This window comes from Aphis gossypii, chromosome 2 (assembly GCF_020184175.1).
Source record: "Aphis gossypii isolate Hap1 chromosome 2, ASM2018417v2, whole genome shotgun sequence".
NCBI classification, from domain to species: domain Eukaryota; kingdom Metazoa; phylum Arthropoda; class Insecta; order Hemiptera; family Aphididae; genus Aphis; species Aphis gossypii.
In genome coordinates this window covers 87,127,371-87,145,498 of record NC_065531.1, presented here as the reverse complement: position 1 = coordinate 87,145,498, position 18,128 = coordinate 87,127,371, and the positions used below count along the sequence as shown (strand labels likewise).

Sequence of the window (18,128 nt, the reverse complement as noted above, 5' to 3'; positions counted from 1 at the left end):
ACGACAAATTCAAATCTGTTTTCAGAATTGTTATCGCTTTACTGTGTCAACCGATACATTGGACAAAAAACACGTCTGAATTCTTATGTTGCGTGTGTGTTAGACGAAGACACTAAATAAGAGAAGCTTGTTTTTTAAGTTGATGTGTTGTGATGTGAGTTGATAACATAGTACCTACTACCTAGGCGAGAGCGGTTATTTAAGGCAAGTATTTTGTTATAGGTACGAGTTTCCCGAGTTCGCTGATCTTGGTGTAAGCTTAAGTATAGGTAACGAACATTTTGGGGTACATTGTTGAGGTAATTTTTTATAGTTTATAAAATAAGAATAGATTTCACTACATTAAGTTCTATAATTTATTAAAATCTTTTTCTATTGAAATAAGTTATTTCAAGTAAGCAAATATTTATAAATCGTGTTACTGATTTCTTTTATGTGCTTTAAAATAAAAAAGTATACCTAGATTTTAAAGTTTAGCAAGAGTTGGGTATGAATGTATAATGTTATATTATGCTCTATATATTATTACTGTTGTAGGTTATTACTTATTAGGTACTCATCATACCAATGTTTTATGTATCTATGAATAAATCATAAAATTAATGTGTATCAAATATATTATGTAATAATATAAATATCTATAAGTATGTATTTTTATTACAAGAAAATTGAGTACCTGTGTATAAAATAACAAATGCAAAAAAAGTACTTTAAAACTATTTTTAGTTAAATAAAACAACAAATTATGTAGCTACACTATAATTTAAAGAAAATTAATATTAAATTAAACATTATATTAAATATAAACTCAGCTAGTCATGTTTATGTATAATATTATATAGAATATAGATACATATATAAATTGTATATAAATTGAATCTAAAACTACCAAATATGTTAAAATATTATAAGCAATATACTAATTTATTTGTTAAACAGTAAATTTTACAATTTGAAGTCAAATTATAATATATTCTGTAATATTACATAATATTAGTACATTACTTATTTTGTATATATATATTGATGATGTAGGTATATCAATATAAAATATTGTACTAGTACAATTAGCATTTAGCAATAACGTTATTTTTCATTTTTAAAAATTATATTTTATAGAAAAGAACTGCGAAAAAAAATTTAAAAGAAATTAATTATTGCTATAATATAATAGTAAAACGAACTAACAACAAATAAAATCATTATATGCGAATATAATTATATACCTATTATAACAATAATAATAATAATAATAATAATACGAGTTATACAACTTTAAAAATAATAACACAGCGTAAATTGATATGCTTGACTGCTTAAAAATACCCAAATAAAATATATGCACACGTAACAATGAAATTTTGTGTTTTCCATAACGCTCAATGTGCCACTAAACTTTGATTAAAATTTGCAATTTACAAATATACCCGTTGATCCATTATTATAATGTTGATAAACAATATTGAATTACAACCATTATTCGCAAAACAGTACAACTACACAAAGGCACTTATATATTACGATTATGATTTAAATGTTGTTGTTGTTTTTATAAATAAAAATGAAGAAAAGCGTAATAAGCTATGTTAATAATATGGCATAATAATATAGTACCTACCTAAAAAAATATTGTAAATATTAAATATAAGTGGTTCATTATACGAAGAACCGACAGGCATTATAAAACGCATTATTTTGTTTATAGATATAATGGTGTTAGAATCCCTTTTTTATAATTATGAATGACGTACACTAATGACTAATGAGTTGTGATTGCAAATTATTGTATGATAGTGTAAAATCGAGTTCGTTATATTAATGATACCTATTTATTTATTTATTTATTTTATTTTTATTTATTCTTCAAGAAGATAATAGACTATATGTAACCTATAGTTATATAACATGTATCATGTCATAAAATACTGTAAATACTAAATAGGTAAAAATTCTAAACGATTAAAATATCATATCAGACTATAAAAATCAAAAAGAGATAACTACTTTCCTAATAATTTAGTACAAAATATAAATATATTTTAGTTAGGCTAAGTCGCTAAGATGTAGGTAATCATTTACGAATAACGAATGAGTTGTGTAAGTTGTTTTGTATATGGTACCTACATAATTTAAATGTACTACTAAAATTAATATAGTAGGTATAGGCTGAAGTACCTACTTACCTATATTTTAATCTAATTTCATTAATTCTTTGTATTTTATTTTTATAAATGGTCTAATTCAAAATTGACGAACAAATATTATTTAATTTTTTCTCTCATTTTACTTCTTTCGTATAGATATAAAAATGATTTTTTACACCTTCTTAATCTTAGGATTAATTAACCAAATGTATTATACATTATGTAAGTAGGTAGGTAGGTATATTAAAAAAATAATATTTTTAAATTTAAAAGTAGGTTAATTAGATATATAAACTTATTTTGCAGTATAAAAATCAATGGTTAAGTCGGTAAAGTAACATAATTTCATAGTAAAAATGTAAAACCTAACTCAATTATTTTTCATCAAATTAAACCTAGCATAGATTGAAATAAATAGGATTATGATAATAATAAAAGAAATGTAATTTATCGAAACATGAAAATAAAATCATCATTAGGTAAAATCGTAAATTCCTAAAGTGTATTGAAATTTGAAATTTAAAATATTATTGGTGTAATGCTTGTCAATTTTGGAAGTAAGTATAAAATATGCATGTATATAGTAACTATAATCTTGAGGTAGCTGTAAAGATAAGTTACGACGATAACAAACTTCATACCACCCAAAGCCCGCGGCATAAGTCAACTTATAGCTACTACATCAGATTTTCGAGGATTGAAAATATTTATTTTAAAGTATTTTAAGACATATTTTGAATAAGTATACAATACATGAAACAGAATATGGAATAAAATGATTATAGGTAGGCAAAGGCGTATTTGAGGGAGAGCACATGCGGCCAGTGACCGAATTTTATAATTTTTTTAATTTTTATTACTGAGAATATTAATTTATCTTCACGCATTGGCGCACGGTTAGGTTAATTTGAATTTTTTGTATGTGCCTTCCATAATCCCACAAGACATTTCTAAATACACCCTTATAGGAAGGTACTTTTTCATAAAAGTTACTTTTCAATTGATATCTATATGTATGCAAGAGAGACAGTTAATAATTATTCCATATTTTACAAGTTACCTGCGAAATAATACAAGCAAGAGGGCACACATTTAAATTTATGATATTGACGAGAATAAATTATGTATATTATTGGTATGTTACTGAAAATAATTCACTACGGTCTTAAATTTTGTACACCCATCATGATGTAATAATTGTTGTATCTAATTAGCTGAATAAATAATAATTAAATTCACTTTAATAATCTTTCTAATAGTGGAAAATAGAAATAATATAACTTGGAACAACTCTCAATTTTATTATAATTACCTATTCATAACATTTATTTAGTTGCTTAATTGTTTAATTTTGTCACTTGAAAAAAAATCGATTACCTAAGATTAACGAGTATAAAATTGTATATATTTATATAAATTATAGAACAGGTAGGTAAGTAGGTACATATTAAAAATATAAAAATATTTTAATTTTAAATAAATAAGTGTTACACCTATAATTATACAAGAATGCTTTTATTAATAATTTAATGAAAACGATGTTTTAAGATTTGATTTTAATATGTTTTATATTATTGTATAATAGAAACTCAATAATTATGAAAATATAAGCCACGATGAAATAAATAATTGTAATACCTAACTACCTAAATCGTTAATGAAACCAAGTAAACAACGGCATACACAGAAGTTGTATGGCTATTGGCTATATTACATTTTTAAATTCTACATTTCGATTACGTAGATGGCTTAAATAGGGTATACAAAAATAAAAATTCAATGACTTTGAATACCTATGTCTTGTGTTTTTTATAAGTTATTTAATAATATAAAGGCCAAAAGGCTGTGATACCAGTTTTGAAGTAGTCAATTTTATAGTTTTTGTATTGTAATGTGTTAAAAATATTATAATATAATATGTAATAATGTAATATTTATGCATGCAAATTAGTATTAATTATGAATGTATAGTTTTAAGTTTTAAATCATAAAATTATATTGATTTTATTTAAATAAATCGTTTACAAGAATTTCGATGATATTTACTCTAAAATAAATTGATACAAACGAATATTTTAAGAAGTACCTACTATGCAATTTGCGTCAAGAAAATAATAAAGAAAAATACATAATTTGTGTCACACATAGAATGTGATTTATGTATAATGTGTCATGTGCGTCTTGACTGATAAAGAATATTTTAGACGTATAATTTACGACACAGGGTGCATGTAAATTTTATAGCTGTTGACCTTTTAGAGCCAAAAGTTCATTTTTCTTAAGTGATTTCTCGTGTTTTGAACTCGCGTGGCTCCGCAAATCGAATACCATATTATTATATCTCTTGAATTTCTGTGAAATGCCAAGTAAGGTAGGTCATGAGGTAAAAAAATAAAACTTGTTGTAAAACATGTACCTTAGTGTACCTTTAACGATAACAGAGCATGAAAAATAATTTATATTATATGTGATATTTAAATGAAATTAACTAATAAGGCAATAAATGAAATAATATAATATAAGACATAAACTATATGTCATTAAACGTATATTTACTTAGACAAAAAATATATTATTATTATTGTAATAATTTAAAAATTAATGATATCATGATTTCACGTATTTATTCAAAGTTTCTGGGTACAAAAAAAAAAAAAAAAAATACAGTTTTGTTTATATAATTTATAAAATATGATGTTTTACCTATTGCCAAGTTGATTTTTTCGTTTAATATGATTATGCATGTATTCGTAGTTTTCTCAAATGGCGCAAATTGCATTTATAGGTAGGTACTTAGTAATAAGTACTTTTAGTAGAGTGCTGTTCAAAAAAGAAGAACTTAATACAATTTATTATTATTAATATTATTATTATTATTTCTATACAATAATGTATACTAGTATTTTTATTGTTTTTATTAAAAAAAAAAAAAAAAAAAATCGAAATTTTATTTTAATCGAATGAATAAAAATTTGTGTTAATGTATACTTAATCTTTATTACTTACGTACTGAGTAAAATTAATAACATAATAAAGAATATTTTGGTGTATGATTATATTTTATTTAAATATTTTTAAATAAAATAATCGAAATTTAATATAAATTAAGCTGAAAATGAGTTCATTTTTCGATTATATTCCAAATTTTGAAAGATTATTTTGGTAAACAATTATAATTCTAACGTAAAATAAAATCAAAAATATGGAAAATTAGTATAGTTTGTGTAGATTGTATTAGCTTAGTAGGTATATTAGTACTAAATACTAATTACAGTAAGTACAGTGGCCACGCGTTTTGATGACAAGTATGTATTATTCTTCATTTATGGGTTTTCCAAATAAGGTAATATCTATTTAAACTTTGAAAGTATTGGATGTAAAAATATATACTAGACCCTGTACGTGAAATTTACGCTGGCATTTGGTAAATGTATACGTTTTAAACAAGGCGTGAATAAGGCGGTTTTAAATTATTTTAAAATGTCTAAAAAAAAATTTAGTATTTAGAATAATTTTTGATATAGTATTTACACCTATATTATGTATGCGCAGTGTTTTAAGTTACTGTATCGTTTTAAAATGGTTAAAAGATCCAGACGTACACAATATAATATACAAGGTTCTGATTGTCCGAAATCTTTAACAGATTGAAATAGCGTTATTAATAAAATCTTCATCTATAAACAACGGAATATATTATACCTATTTATATAGATTATTATTGAGCTATGATAATAAATGAAAAAATAACCAATAGAAATTGTAACGATTCCTTATTGGATCAATTATTATTATTCTATTAGAATACTGTATACATGATAGCATATCTATAATATTAATATTACTTATAAATTATAATAAAATATTTTGAAAAAGAGCCTATGTTTTACCTATATTATATTTTTCAACAGTACCCAACAATTAAATATAATTTTATGGTCCATGGCTATGTGACTATTGTCTATTTTAACACGAATGTGATCAAACATTTCAATTAGACGCGCTTCATCTTTACTTTAAATTTTTTTCACGATACTCATTTAAGGAATACAACGTTACGGCGAAATGTACCAAGATATGTATCTACGTCTTATCGTAACGGATAAACATTAATGAAATTTTTTATTATTTTTAGTATCGTTCGTAACTGATAAACCAAAAAATAAGGAACTTATCATATTTGGATGATAAATATTTTTTTGAAACTATGGTAAGTAAGCACTTTCATAAATCATATAAATATTATACAATAAGAATACACACTACAAAAAAAAAAAAAATGTTGCTATACATCCAAGAGACTATTGTTAATAATAATTGATACTTTTAAACAGTGAGACAGCAAAATGAATGATACTTCATACAGGGGAAATTATAATACACCGTATGCGTATTATAATTTAAAATCCCAAAAAGTTACTTATTGTCAAAAGAAAAAAAATAATAGTAGTAGGATAAAAATGAACAAATAAATGCTACTAAATGATCACATGAGTATATGACACATTGGTGTAAATTTACAATAAAATAAAATACGTGAATTATACCTCAAAGTCTACAGTATCTGTGTAGTTCACCTACCCGTAACTTAAACCGTTATGTACCTATTCACTTAGTTAATGAGGTCAATGCGTTCAATGCGTTGATATTTGTATACAATTGTCGTTTGGTAACTTCTGCAGTATACGATCACAAAAATACTGTACGTCTTTATCATTTACCAGCATACCTATTACTTTATAGTATTATATTTATTATATTTTATAATTGATATATTTATCGATTCCTAATGATTAAAAAAATTTGAAAAAATAAATCTTAAACAACGGACAAAAAAAAATCTTCATACCTATAATAATATATCGATATTATGACAATTTATTGAACTCATAGACTAAACGGATAATATTATTATTATAACATAATATATTATAATATATTATATTATAATATAATTATATTATATATTATATATAATATATTATTATGTCAGGTTTAAATTTCCTTACCAAATTTTTAGACGGGTTGGATTATTTTCCAGTTGAGTTTTATTTTCGTGGAGGTAATTTACTGTTTTTATAATTACATTTTTTTTCAAGTGAGTTCTGAAAGTATACTTGTTATAGGTATTGCTAAAATATATATTGATAGTTACATGAGAATTTATGAATTTAAAAATTCAATACCAATGTTACAGTTAAGAAATCTTTGTTAGTATTTTGAATAATAAAATTAAAAATTTTAAATATAGTTAATAGTCATGTTACTAGTTTTATAATTTTATCTAATTAGATGTATTCTAAATTCTAATGGATTTTTTATTGTATCTTTTGTTACGAACAATTAAAACGGTACACTAATATCGTATCGATATTTAATAATACTATTATATTTTAAAGATGTTTTTTTTTGTCCGTGATATGAGATTTTTTTCCTCAAGATTAATTTATTTTGTTTCTAAATCTAAATTTACTTCACTGGACCCTTGAATTTTTAAGTCCAATGTAAAGTTGTAAGCAATACCGGTATTGATCGTATTTAAAATAACATTATATCAAATTATTATTATATTGCTATACATAAACGTTGAGCTTCTTGAGCCACCCGTATAATACATAATAATATGCCTATTGGGACCAATGGCTTGGATGACTAGTGTAATGAATGAAGAAGAATATCAGAAACACTGCGTACGCCGTAGGAAATGTGATGCGAGCGATAACGTCGATTGTCTTAGCGATCCGTATCGGGTGAGGTGGCATTTTACGCTTGTTGCCGCCATTGCTTCGAATATTTTGTTCCTCCTGATAAAAAATAAAAAAATAATACCAACAATATAATTTGACTGTTTGAATAGTTAGTTATAGACATGAGATAGTTTTTTTTACATTTATTAAATTGTATTACTCATTATTATATCGTATGAATAAATTCATTAAAAAAAAAATTATGACTGGTTTGAAATGATTATTTTATATAGGTATGCATTATATTAATTTTTTTTTCAAGTAGGAGTACTACAAAAGTGCCATGTAATAGTGCTATTGATGGATAATTGATTGCAGCTGATATGGTACCAAAACTCTTTTACATAAAATGTTATTATTAAATATTTTTATTTATTTTAAAATTTAATTTTTAATTTTTACTTCCTAATGCAAAGGGTGGGTATTGATATTAAATTCTAGACATAGGTTTTTGAACATCGAGCTCAATACTTGAAAGCTCTAATCGGAGTTCGAATTCTATGTGAATACATATAAATGCTGTTTTAAAATTTTTTTAAATAAAAATCAAAACGGAGAAGGCTTTGTTTTATAAATAAGATGCGGGGAATAGAATTAAAACTTTCAAAGATTTCTTTTTAGGTATTAATAATAGTTAATAACGTGTGGACCTTAGCATGAGTGTCATGGACTCCAGGATTTTGTGGCTTACGGTTTAAAATTCTATAGAATAATCTTCTATACTAAACTATATAGAAATATAGAATAACTTTATTGTTTAGCTCAAAATAGTAAAATAGTTAATGAGGTAATACGAATAAAATTTTTTTTAGTAAAGTTCAAGTTTCATTCTCAAATGAAATACTATAAGTTCGTAATGTCATTTGGAAATTAGATTTATTGTATTTATTATTATTATCAACACAAGTTACAATTTTCCATCAAAGAAAGATACTTATAAACATTGATAAACAAAACTGTATTTTAACCTAAGGTATTGAACCAATGTATACTAATACAATGTCATGGTAAATTAATTTGTAAATAATATAGTAAAAATAAACCTTATACAGGTACCTAAGTAGATACCTAATATAAATAATAAATAGTTTATTCACCAATACTAATTACATACCTATATATTACATATATGTAAATTAACCATGACAGATTATTTAATAATTTAATTTAATATATCTGTTGTAAAAATAGAACAATATTTTTTGTTTAGGTTGAACTTTACATTTTTCTAATAAACGTTTTTATAAGCTTATTGTAAAAGTATAGGTACAATAGGTACATACTGTTTTTGATGGGCAGGTGTTGTGTAATAACGAATGTGTGCACGCCCCTTGCCCACAACTGGAACATTCCCCTTGGGTCTTGTCACTCTAAATAAAAATACAATAATGGAATGAATTATTTTTATACTTAAAATAATACTAACTTTTCTAGGATTTCAATAAAATATTTTATTAATATTAAAATATATTATATTGAATTTAAATGATTATTTTAAACAATTATATATATACAAGTAGGTGTGTAAATACAATGTATCTACATTATAACTATATTTATCTACTTCATAATTGCATATATAATAATGGAGACAGGTAATTAATTAGAAAATAGAAATAATTATATTTTAAATGGTTAATTATAGTTGCAATAGATTACTTTTATAATTCAGACTTCTATAATTTCAAACTCAATAATACTATTATGCCTGTAGTTCTTTAGCAATACGCCAATATTTATACAATACTTAGTTACTGGTCAGTGATCATTTTATGTATTAGTGTTTCTCTAGTTTTTGTAATGAAACAATATAATGTAATGTATACAGCTGCAACATTGTATCCATCTATTCATATTGCATTTTAAAACTTACTTAGGCAGTAAACGAACAAAATGAAATTGAAATAAAACTCTAATTCATCCTTGTAGTTCAAAATAAACTAACCTTACTAACCAAAAATAAAATGGAAATGAACGGAAATAATTTATAGCCATTTATTTTTTAAACGAGTATTACTGATGGGTTGTTTCAAAGAACTAAATATCGCATTTAAGTTTGTTGATTATAGCAGGTGACAAAGAATTATTTTAAAAGTTTGAAAGTACTGCTGTCAATTGGCTATTAAAGGTTTGATAATTAAATAAGCAAATTTATTATTAACAGCTAATAATATAGAAATATGTTTAGCCTAAACGGTTCCCATTTATGTGGGTCATGGGCGTATACAGAGTGATTAATTAAGGACTCACGCCCCTTTCCTTTCTTTAATAATGCATGGAGTTATTCAAAATCTGATTTTTAAAATTTTTAAATATACCTACATGAATATTATCATATTTTCGAGTACTTAAAATTTTTTTTTATCATTTAAGGATTATTCAGTGGAGATACAATTATCTTTTTATTCCATAAATTATTAAACGGATATATATTTTTTTAAATTTGATATATTTAATTAAAAATTTGAATTAAATGTTTCCAAGTTCTTAAAATATAAAAATATAACTAAAATAATAGTCCTTGAAAATTATTTAACATAAATATAAATTAGATTTAGTACGTATTATATCTATTTTTTATTACACTTGGACCAATTACCTATTAAAATATTTTAAAATTACGAATTTCATACCTAACCAATTTTATAAATATAAACAATGAACAGATTGTTAGAGCCCCAATTATAGACACGGATAATTATTTGTTATACTTAAAATTTAACAGTTAGGAAATATAACTATAAATGATTTAAAAAATTTCAAGTATTTAAAAATCTAAACATTTTATTTTGAATAACTTCGTTATTAAAGCGCCCGGTGCCAATGCGATTTTGTACACAAAAATACGCTCTACGGGGGAATAGGGATTCTGTTCTGTAGAATCAACCAAATTTGATATATTTTTTTTTAACTAATAGAGGGTAATATTCTACAGGCTACATCGATCTCCGTTTTCCAATATTTTAATCTCAAACTTTATAAATAATACAATTTTAAGCAATTTTGTATAAATTATATTTTACTATTATTTTGAATAAAATAAAAATCGGAGTTCGATGCGGCCTGTGGGAAGTCTTCTTCTTTTAAATAAAAATATAGTTACCAAAATCCGACAATTCTACAAAGCCTAAGGATTATTCCTGTGAAGTCATTTTTTTTGATATAATACACCCTATTAACCCCCCCCCCTTAAATAGGTATCGTGTAGTAAATTAGTAGAAAAGTACTACACAGATATTATTTAAATGTTTTATGATATTTTATTTTATACCTAAGTGTAATTAATTTTCAAGTTATTGAAAAATATTGTTCAAGTAAAAGAGATATGAAATATAAGTTTAAAGTTGTGAAAAATGCAAATATTTTAAGCACCTATGGTTTTATGAAATAATAAATAATTAAAAGAAACACATTTCTAAAATATTATGAAATGTTTTAAAACAGGTTTTAAACTTAAAAGGTAAGATATTTTTAAATTTTTTTAGATTATTTTAAATAAATAAAATCAAAGTTTGATGCATATACAATAAATATTATTTGTATTTAAAACAATTATCAGAAAAATACTAGTTATAATTTAATTATTTTACATATTATATCATACAATTACCTATACACATATTATTATATATTAGAAATAAATAAATAAAAAAAACATTTGAATATTTTTTTCTATCAAAATTAATATTCCTATGAATGTAAAATTTTTATTTTACACTATTTTATATTTATAGGTACCTTATATCATCTTGTTCATTTAGGTATGTACAAATTGAATTAACGTTGTTCATATAATGTAATGTAATCTAATGCACATAAATATTTTATAAATTCAATTTTAATTTAATTTATTTTTTAAATGCTGTATAGGTACTGTTTATATTTATAAATTTGTTACTTAAATAAATAATGATCCTTGATTTTTTATTTAATATACAATTAGATTTATAAATTATTGTGAAAAAGTGAACATATTTATTATTACATACAATACAACAAGTGATTGATTATCAATAAATTGTGGGGCTATAAATGTTGGCTATAAGTATATATATAAAAAAAATATAATTTTTATTATTGGCAAGTCATATTATTATCAATCATAATAATATTTGAATTGAAAATCACCAGTCCTTGGGAAATCAGGATGAAATGTAAAAATAAGACTCTGCAATAATTAATTATATGTATTAATCGCAGTAAGCATCTAAATCGTAAATGATTTTTATTCGTACAATTTATACATCAAAAACTTTATATTATAAAAGTGGATAATTTGTAAAATATAAACTCTCGGCAATATTTTAAGATTAGATCTGATCATTAATTAAAAAGATGCAAATTATTAGGGTAATACGAAGGATCGAAAAGAGTCTCGAAAAAACCTGCTAACAATATTGTATTTATACTTTAAATATTATGCAGATATGTAAAATCCACAATCTAAAATTTTTTTATTTTATTCGAATAATTTTACATGTAATACTTAATAAAATAAGTACATATGTTTTAAAAATGTAATTGTTTTCTCGTATTCTCCAAGTGTTTCGTTCATTATGCCCAACATCTGTTTACGATTTATATGATGTGTTTAATATAATATAAAATACTTCTAAGACAATAACTATAATAAGTGTTATTTATTAAAATTGTTAAGCATATGTATATAATATGTATATTATAAATTACGAATAGCTTTATTTAGCATTATTAAGGATGTATACCTTTGATATTTTAAATAAGCTTGCTAAACAATATACTGTATAATTTTTTTTTTTTAATCAGTTATTTCTACTGCAGATCAATTGTCATATACTACATAGATAATACGGTACATAAATAAATTGTATCCGAATTCCTACAATATTACTTAATTATTATCCAAAATCTTACGTATATTGAGTATTTTTCGTTATCCACATAACTTTCATAACTAATTTGATTTGCATCTTGTCGATTTAAGTAACGCTGTGGGAATATCGAGATAAAAATTATTTTATTTTGAGAAATTAAGTCAAGAGACATTCAAAAGATGTTTATGTTTTTAACATCTGTATAATTGTGTAAGTGATTTTTAGGTATAATATATAATAGATTTTGTAGGCTGTATTGATACATATGAATGCATGTTTTTAAATTTTTAATCGAATTACTTCAGAAACTATAACAATGTACTTACAGCATAGATCTTAAAAAAATAATTAACTATACATAGGTATTGACAATTTGTTTTTAAATTTATACAATAAATTCAATAAAGACTTGACCAGGCCTTCATGGAAAGGGAAGTCAACAAAAATTATTTATCTATTTCCCTATTGTGACATTGATGAGATGGATAGATGGTACGATATGCCGTTATTAATAACGATTTGATTTTTAGCATTAACTTTGTTATAAATAAATGTAATTAATGTTAAATGTAATTCAAATGAAATAATGCAAGGATGTCATACACTTATATATAATTGGTAAAAGTTTATTTAGTTAATAGGTAAGCAACAGCCTGATAACTAGAGAAAGAACTCATTCATGCATTTGAAACAAATTGTGAAATCATAATAAAGTATATTGAAAATAAATATTTATTATCAGTAGGCAGCCAGTTAGTAATTTAGATCATGACAGACTGTATAGACTATAGAGTACAATACAATTTTTTTCTAATAATTTGTAACGGGTAGTTTTATGAAATTACATAGGTATTTTAATACTTTATGGCTGTGGTAGTATTCATATTAAATTTATGTGCGAAGAAGGTATCCACAAGGGAAGCAGGTCCTCCATATTAAGAAACTGATACTAAATTACTGTAGAATATAAAGTATAGAGCATATTATTATATTATTTATTTTATTAACACTCTTTCGTATGTGTTGACCTTATTTGTTATTTGGTAAGAAATTATATTATTTATTATCATTTTTGTTTCTGATAAATGTATGAAATAATAATAATCGTAATACCTCCTATTAAAGTATCTTAGATTCACCTCTTAGTAAATAAGAATATTAATATCAAACCAAGCATCTGATAAATTAAGACTACACTGCGCTTCTGTAAAAAATATCACTAAAATGACTTTTATAAATGAAGATAGATGTAGTCTAATGTAATTATGACGTCCTCAGGTGTGGAGTTTATATTATGTACCTATATTGTGTATACATATTTTGAAAAACGTGTGTGCACAAATGTTTACTGAGGTGACATTATAAGTTTCATAAAGTTATTATTATGTCATAACAGGATAAAGTATAATATAACACACGAACTTTCTAGACAAGAGGATAGTCGCATATATAGCATTTTTATCACTTTTATATTAAAATGCAAATGTAATAACTTTATCGTATAATATTTTCAAGTCACTGCTACACATTCATTCTGGTACACATCTCGGTAGTTTTAGATTTGTTTATTATTGTTATTAATATTTCAAATTTAAGAATGTACTTACTAGGTTATAATATGAAAATATGTGACAGGTTCAATTTTATTTCCTTTAGTGGTTCCTTTAGGTTGAAATCAAATATGTTGTGAACATATACAATATAGGAGTTTTATAGTAAAATTATTGTTATTTTTAAATGGCAACTCTTCATAATAAAAATATATAATAATTCTATGTTCTTTTGAATCTTTTTTTTTTTTTATGAAATGTATTCTAGCTGATTTTCTAACCGCATTTCTTATCGATTAAAAAATATTTCATCAGTGTTTTGTGAGATAACTACTTGGATTGCTATATGCAAATACGTTTATATTATATCAAATCTAATATTGTGATTAGAGCCTGATGTTATATTTTTATAATAATTATACTTCCTTAATATTTATAATGACAGTCAACTTGAATATAATATTAGCAGATATAAGTAATAAATAACTGTTTGATTGTTTCATTCATTCCTGTAAATAGTCTTATAGTTAAGTATATCTTAATTTTTGTTTATTTTATATGCAATAAGTAATAGGTGAGGACTTATACCTTAAAATAAAGTAGTTAATAATAGAGAAATATAATTAAGTTATTGGTATGTAACTCTCCAGGGATAATGTATATTGGTTACATAATTATTAGAGCATTGCTATTTTAAAGAAGTTGACATCCACGTGATAATATCAGTAAATCACAAGAAATTAAAGTTACTTGAATATGATACGTATCTTACGATATATGTAATAACAATATAAAAATAAAAACTAAGTAAAATTAAACCTTACTTGCGTTATTTGTTTGTAGTCTTGATCTTTATTTTGGTATACAATGGGCAACGGCCAGTCTGAACGTTTTCGCCCCACGTAGTTTACTAATACGAACTCTAATAAACTGGCGTATATACAGCACATACATACGCCATCCCAAACGTTCATTGCTGTTAAATTTGATACCACTGGTAGAGTACTTCGGAAACCGTTCGATGTGGTGAAAAAATTCAACATTGTAGTTACGCCTAAAATATATCAATATAGGTACCCAATATGATGATATATTATAAATTTATAGTATAATATAATTATTTTATATTATATTATTAATATTGTAAAATATGTGTATTATTAAGTTGTTTGCGGTATTTATGTTTAAATTGTTATTAATTCAAGTTTCTAAAAATAGCTTAAGTTTGTTATGAATATATAATTTTATAAAGATTTAAATATTAAAAAATGATCTGTAAAAACTTAAATAAACATTGCAGTGCTAAAACGAATTGTTAAAAAATATTGGATTAAATTCTACTAAAAAATTAAATGTTCAAAATAAAACAAATTATTATATCATTAAAAAAAAAATGATTTGCGATCGAGTTTTTTTATGTACAATTTAATTAGGTACCTATGTAATATTATGTTGGACGCCATCTATTTGTATTATTGTAATACCTAATACCTATATTTTTTGAATTTTGTGAATGATTTTTCGGTTATATTTAAATGAAAATATTATGCTTTTTAACTTATTTATTAATTGAATTTATATATATTTAATATTCCACAAATATTTAACTTAATGATTGACATAAACTTCATTATTAAAAATGCAGGATACTTCATTTGGACTTTTGAATGAAATAATATAGTTACGGTAAATTAAAATAAAATACCTATCATTACTCTTGCTGGCACTGCATTCCATTCAAGAAAGAACGTGATGAATGATGAAGTCACCAATATTATACCAGGTATGAAAACCGTAGTAAAATAGAATGCTCTGTCTCTGGTAAAAATCAAATTCACTTCAAGGCAGCTATAGTTTCCTATAAATAATAAATATTTATCAACATTATTTATTTAAATATTACAATGTAATATAATAATGCAATACTTACATAACGCACAATATTTAATATTAAAAACTATCATACTTTTTCGTAAAATCCAAAATTATAATAAATAAATACTGATTAATAATACTATTTTACAAATAGATAGTAATTTAAAAATCGTAGAATTTACTTGAATTAAATAAATTATACTTGTATTTTTGTAACTTAAAATATTTGAAGTTCTATAAAATGTAAATATACCTAGCTATATATTGATTTGTTGTATATTAAGTCTTCTATTAAAAAATATTTTTGAAATTAAATGAATCAAATATTTAATTTGATATAATGAATAGGTTTTTGAATTGTTCATATTTTTTGTTTTAAATATAGTTGGTAGGTACTCGAGAAAAACAGTAATTATTTTATCATATTAATATGTGTAGGTATCTAAACATGTTTCGTTTAAAGTTTTTTTTTGCAATTATTTAGTTAAGTATAAGAAAATAAAAATGTACATTGCATATTTTATAGGTTTTACTTTAATTAAAAGCATACCGATTTTTTTCTGAAATAATAACAGCTATATATCGATTATAAGATAATTTGTAAACTTAAAATAAATAATTTTACCTCTCCAACTGCCAGTAGATGGACATTCAGTTGTATGATTTCGGTCTAAGTATGCATTTAATGTTTTTAACGATGGTGACTTCTTCAACGTGCTTTCATCATTTTTCCATACATATTTTATAGCTGACATTTCATATGATACTAAACAGAATAGATGACAATCAAAAGAGATAAAAAAAAGAAAGAAAAATGCAATTTCGTTGCCCGTATGTACAAAAATGAAATATATAAGTATAACATAACATTAATCGTATTTACGACTTTTTCATCTCATAAAAATACTTTTTATTAAGTAACACTTCATTACTTCAATGAAAACAAATCAATAACTTTTATGATGAGTCGTGTCGTAAAAATAAGATACAATTCGGATCGTTGTACCTTGTTTACGAAAATCAATTTGTTATTTTATTTATCACTTAATAATATAAACGTTATGAAAATAAAATATTTACTGCTTTCCATTGAAAACGTGCACTGCGGATCATCAAATGGAAATATGTTCAATATACCCTGGCATGACAGGATCAAATGTCGTCTGAAAAAATTGTGATTTTTTTCTATATGAACTGTACCATTGTAAAGTTTGCATGTTAAAAATAAACGATGGTCGCTTTTTGTAATTTTATAGTTGTAGGTAGATAAATTAAATTTACTGACTTAGTGGTTTACCCGCTTTGTCACATCGCTATGAAGTATTTAAGGCCCACGGGATGTCAGTATGATGTGTACCTACTAACATGTTTATTACTGGTCAGGATCTAACGAATGTATGGTAAACCCTACTGTATTACAACTATATGGGTATATTAACAACTACAGAACTTTACAAACTAGTCAGCTATCCCATTTTTGACCTTTGAAATGGGAACCTGTAATATATAGTTATAATAAATTACCTCATCAAATAATGGACACTGCCGTTCCTGTAGATCCTTAGTGAGAAGTGAACTGGTATTAGCGATGCCTTGAAATCGCCGTGCATGATAAAATACGTATCCGGCAACCAAATATCTCCATGATGGTGAATAGCATTTAGAAAATCATATCGACTTTGGTTTGAGTATCGCAAACGAGGGTCATACCATTGTTGTTGCAATAAAAATTCAACCTCGTACTTCTATATGAAACAAATAAAATATGAGCATTCTTGTAGAAAAATGAAAATAGTGTCACTGATGTACATATTATTATTAAAACGATCAATTTATATTGTATTTTTTTGCTTACCAAACTAGACTCGTCGGGCGAGGCTAGACTGAGTAACAGTACACTGACATTTACTAATAAAGGTCCTAAAAATTTATAATTTTATTATAATATGATAGCTAAGT

At 24.1% G+C, this 18,128-nt stretch overlaps 1 protein-coding gene across 1 annotated transcript in view; it reads right to left on the bottom strand.

The window, feature by feature from the left end:
- Positions 1-1,194: 1,194 nt before the first annotated feature.
- LOC114120066 (glutamate-gated chloride channel alpha-like) overlaps positions 1,195-18,128 on the bottom strand; it is an 89,824-nt gene continuing 72,890 nt past the window's right edge. The window contains exons 6-14 of the mRNA XM_050199279.1: positions 18,025-18,089; positions 17,694-17,914; positions 17,250-17,332; positions 16,795-16,935; positions 16,000-16,152; positions 15,119-15,348; positions 12,785-12,859; positions 9,175-9,261; positions 1,195-7,948 (exon numbers count right to left, since the gene is read on the bottom strand). Of these exons, the coding sequence (XP_050055236.1) occupies positions 7,772-7,948; positions 9,175-9,261; positions 12,785-12,859; positions 15,119-15,348; positions 16,000-16,152; positions 16,795-16,935; positions 17,250-17,332; positions 17,694-17,914; positions 18,025-18,089 (1,232 nt within the window). The 3' untranslated portion in view covers positions 1,195-7,771. The remainder of the gene's footprint in view (positions 7,949-9,174; positions 9,262-12,784; positions 12,860-15,118; positions 15,349-15,999; positions 16,153-16,794; positions 16,936-17,249; positions 17,333-17,693; positions 17,915-18,024; positions 18,090-18,128) is intronic.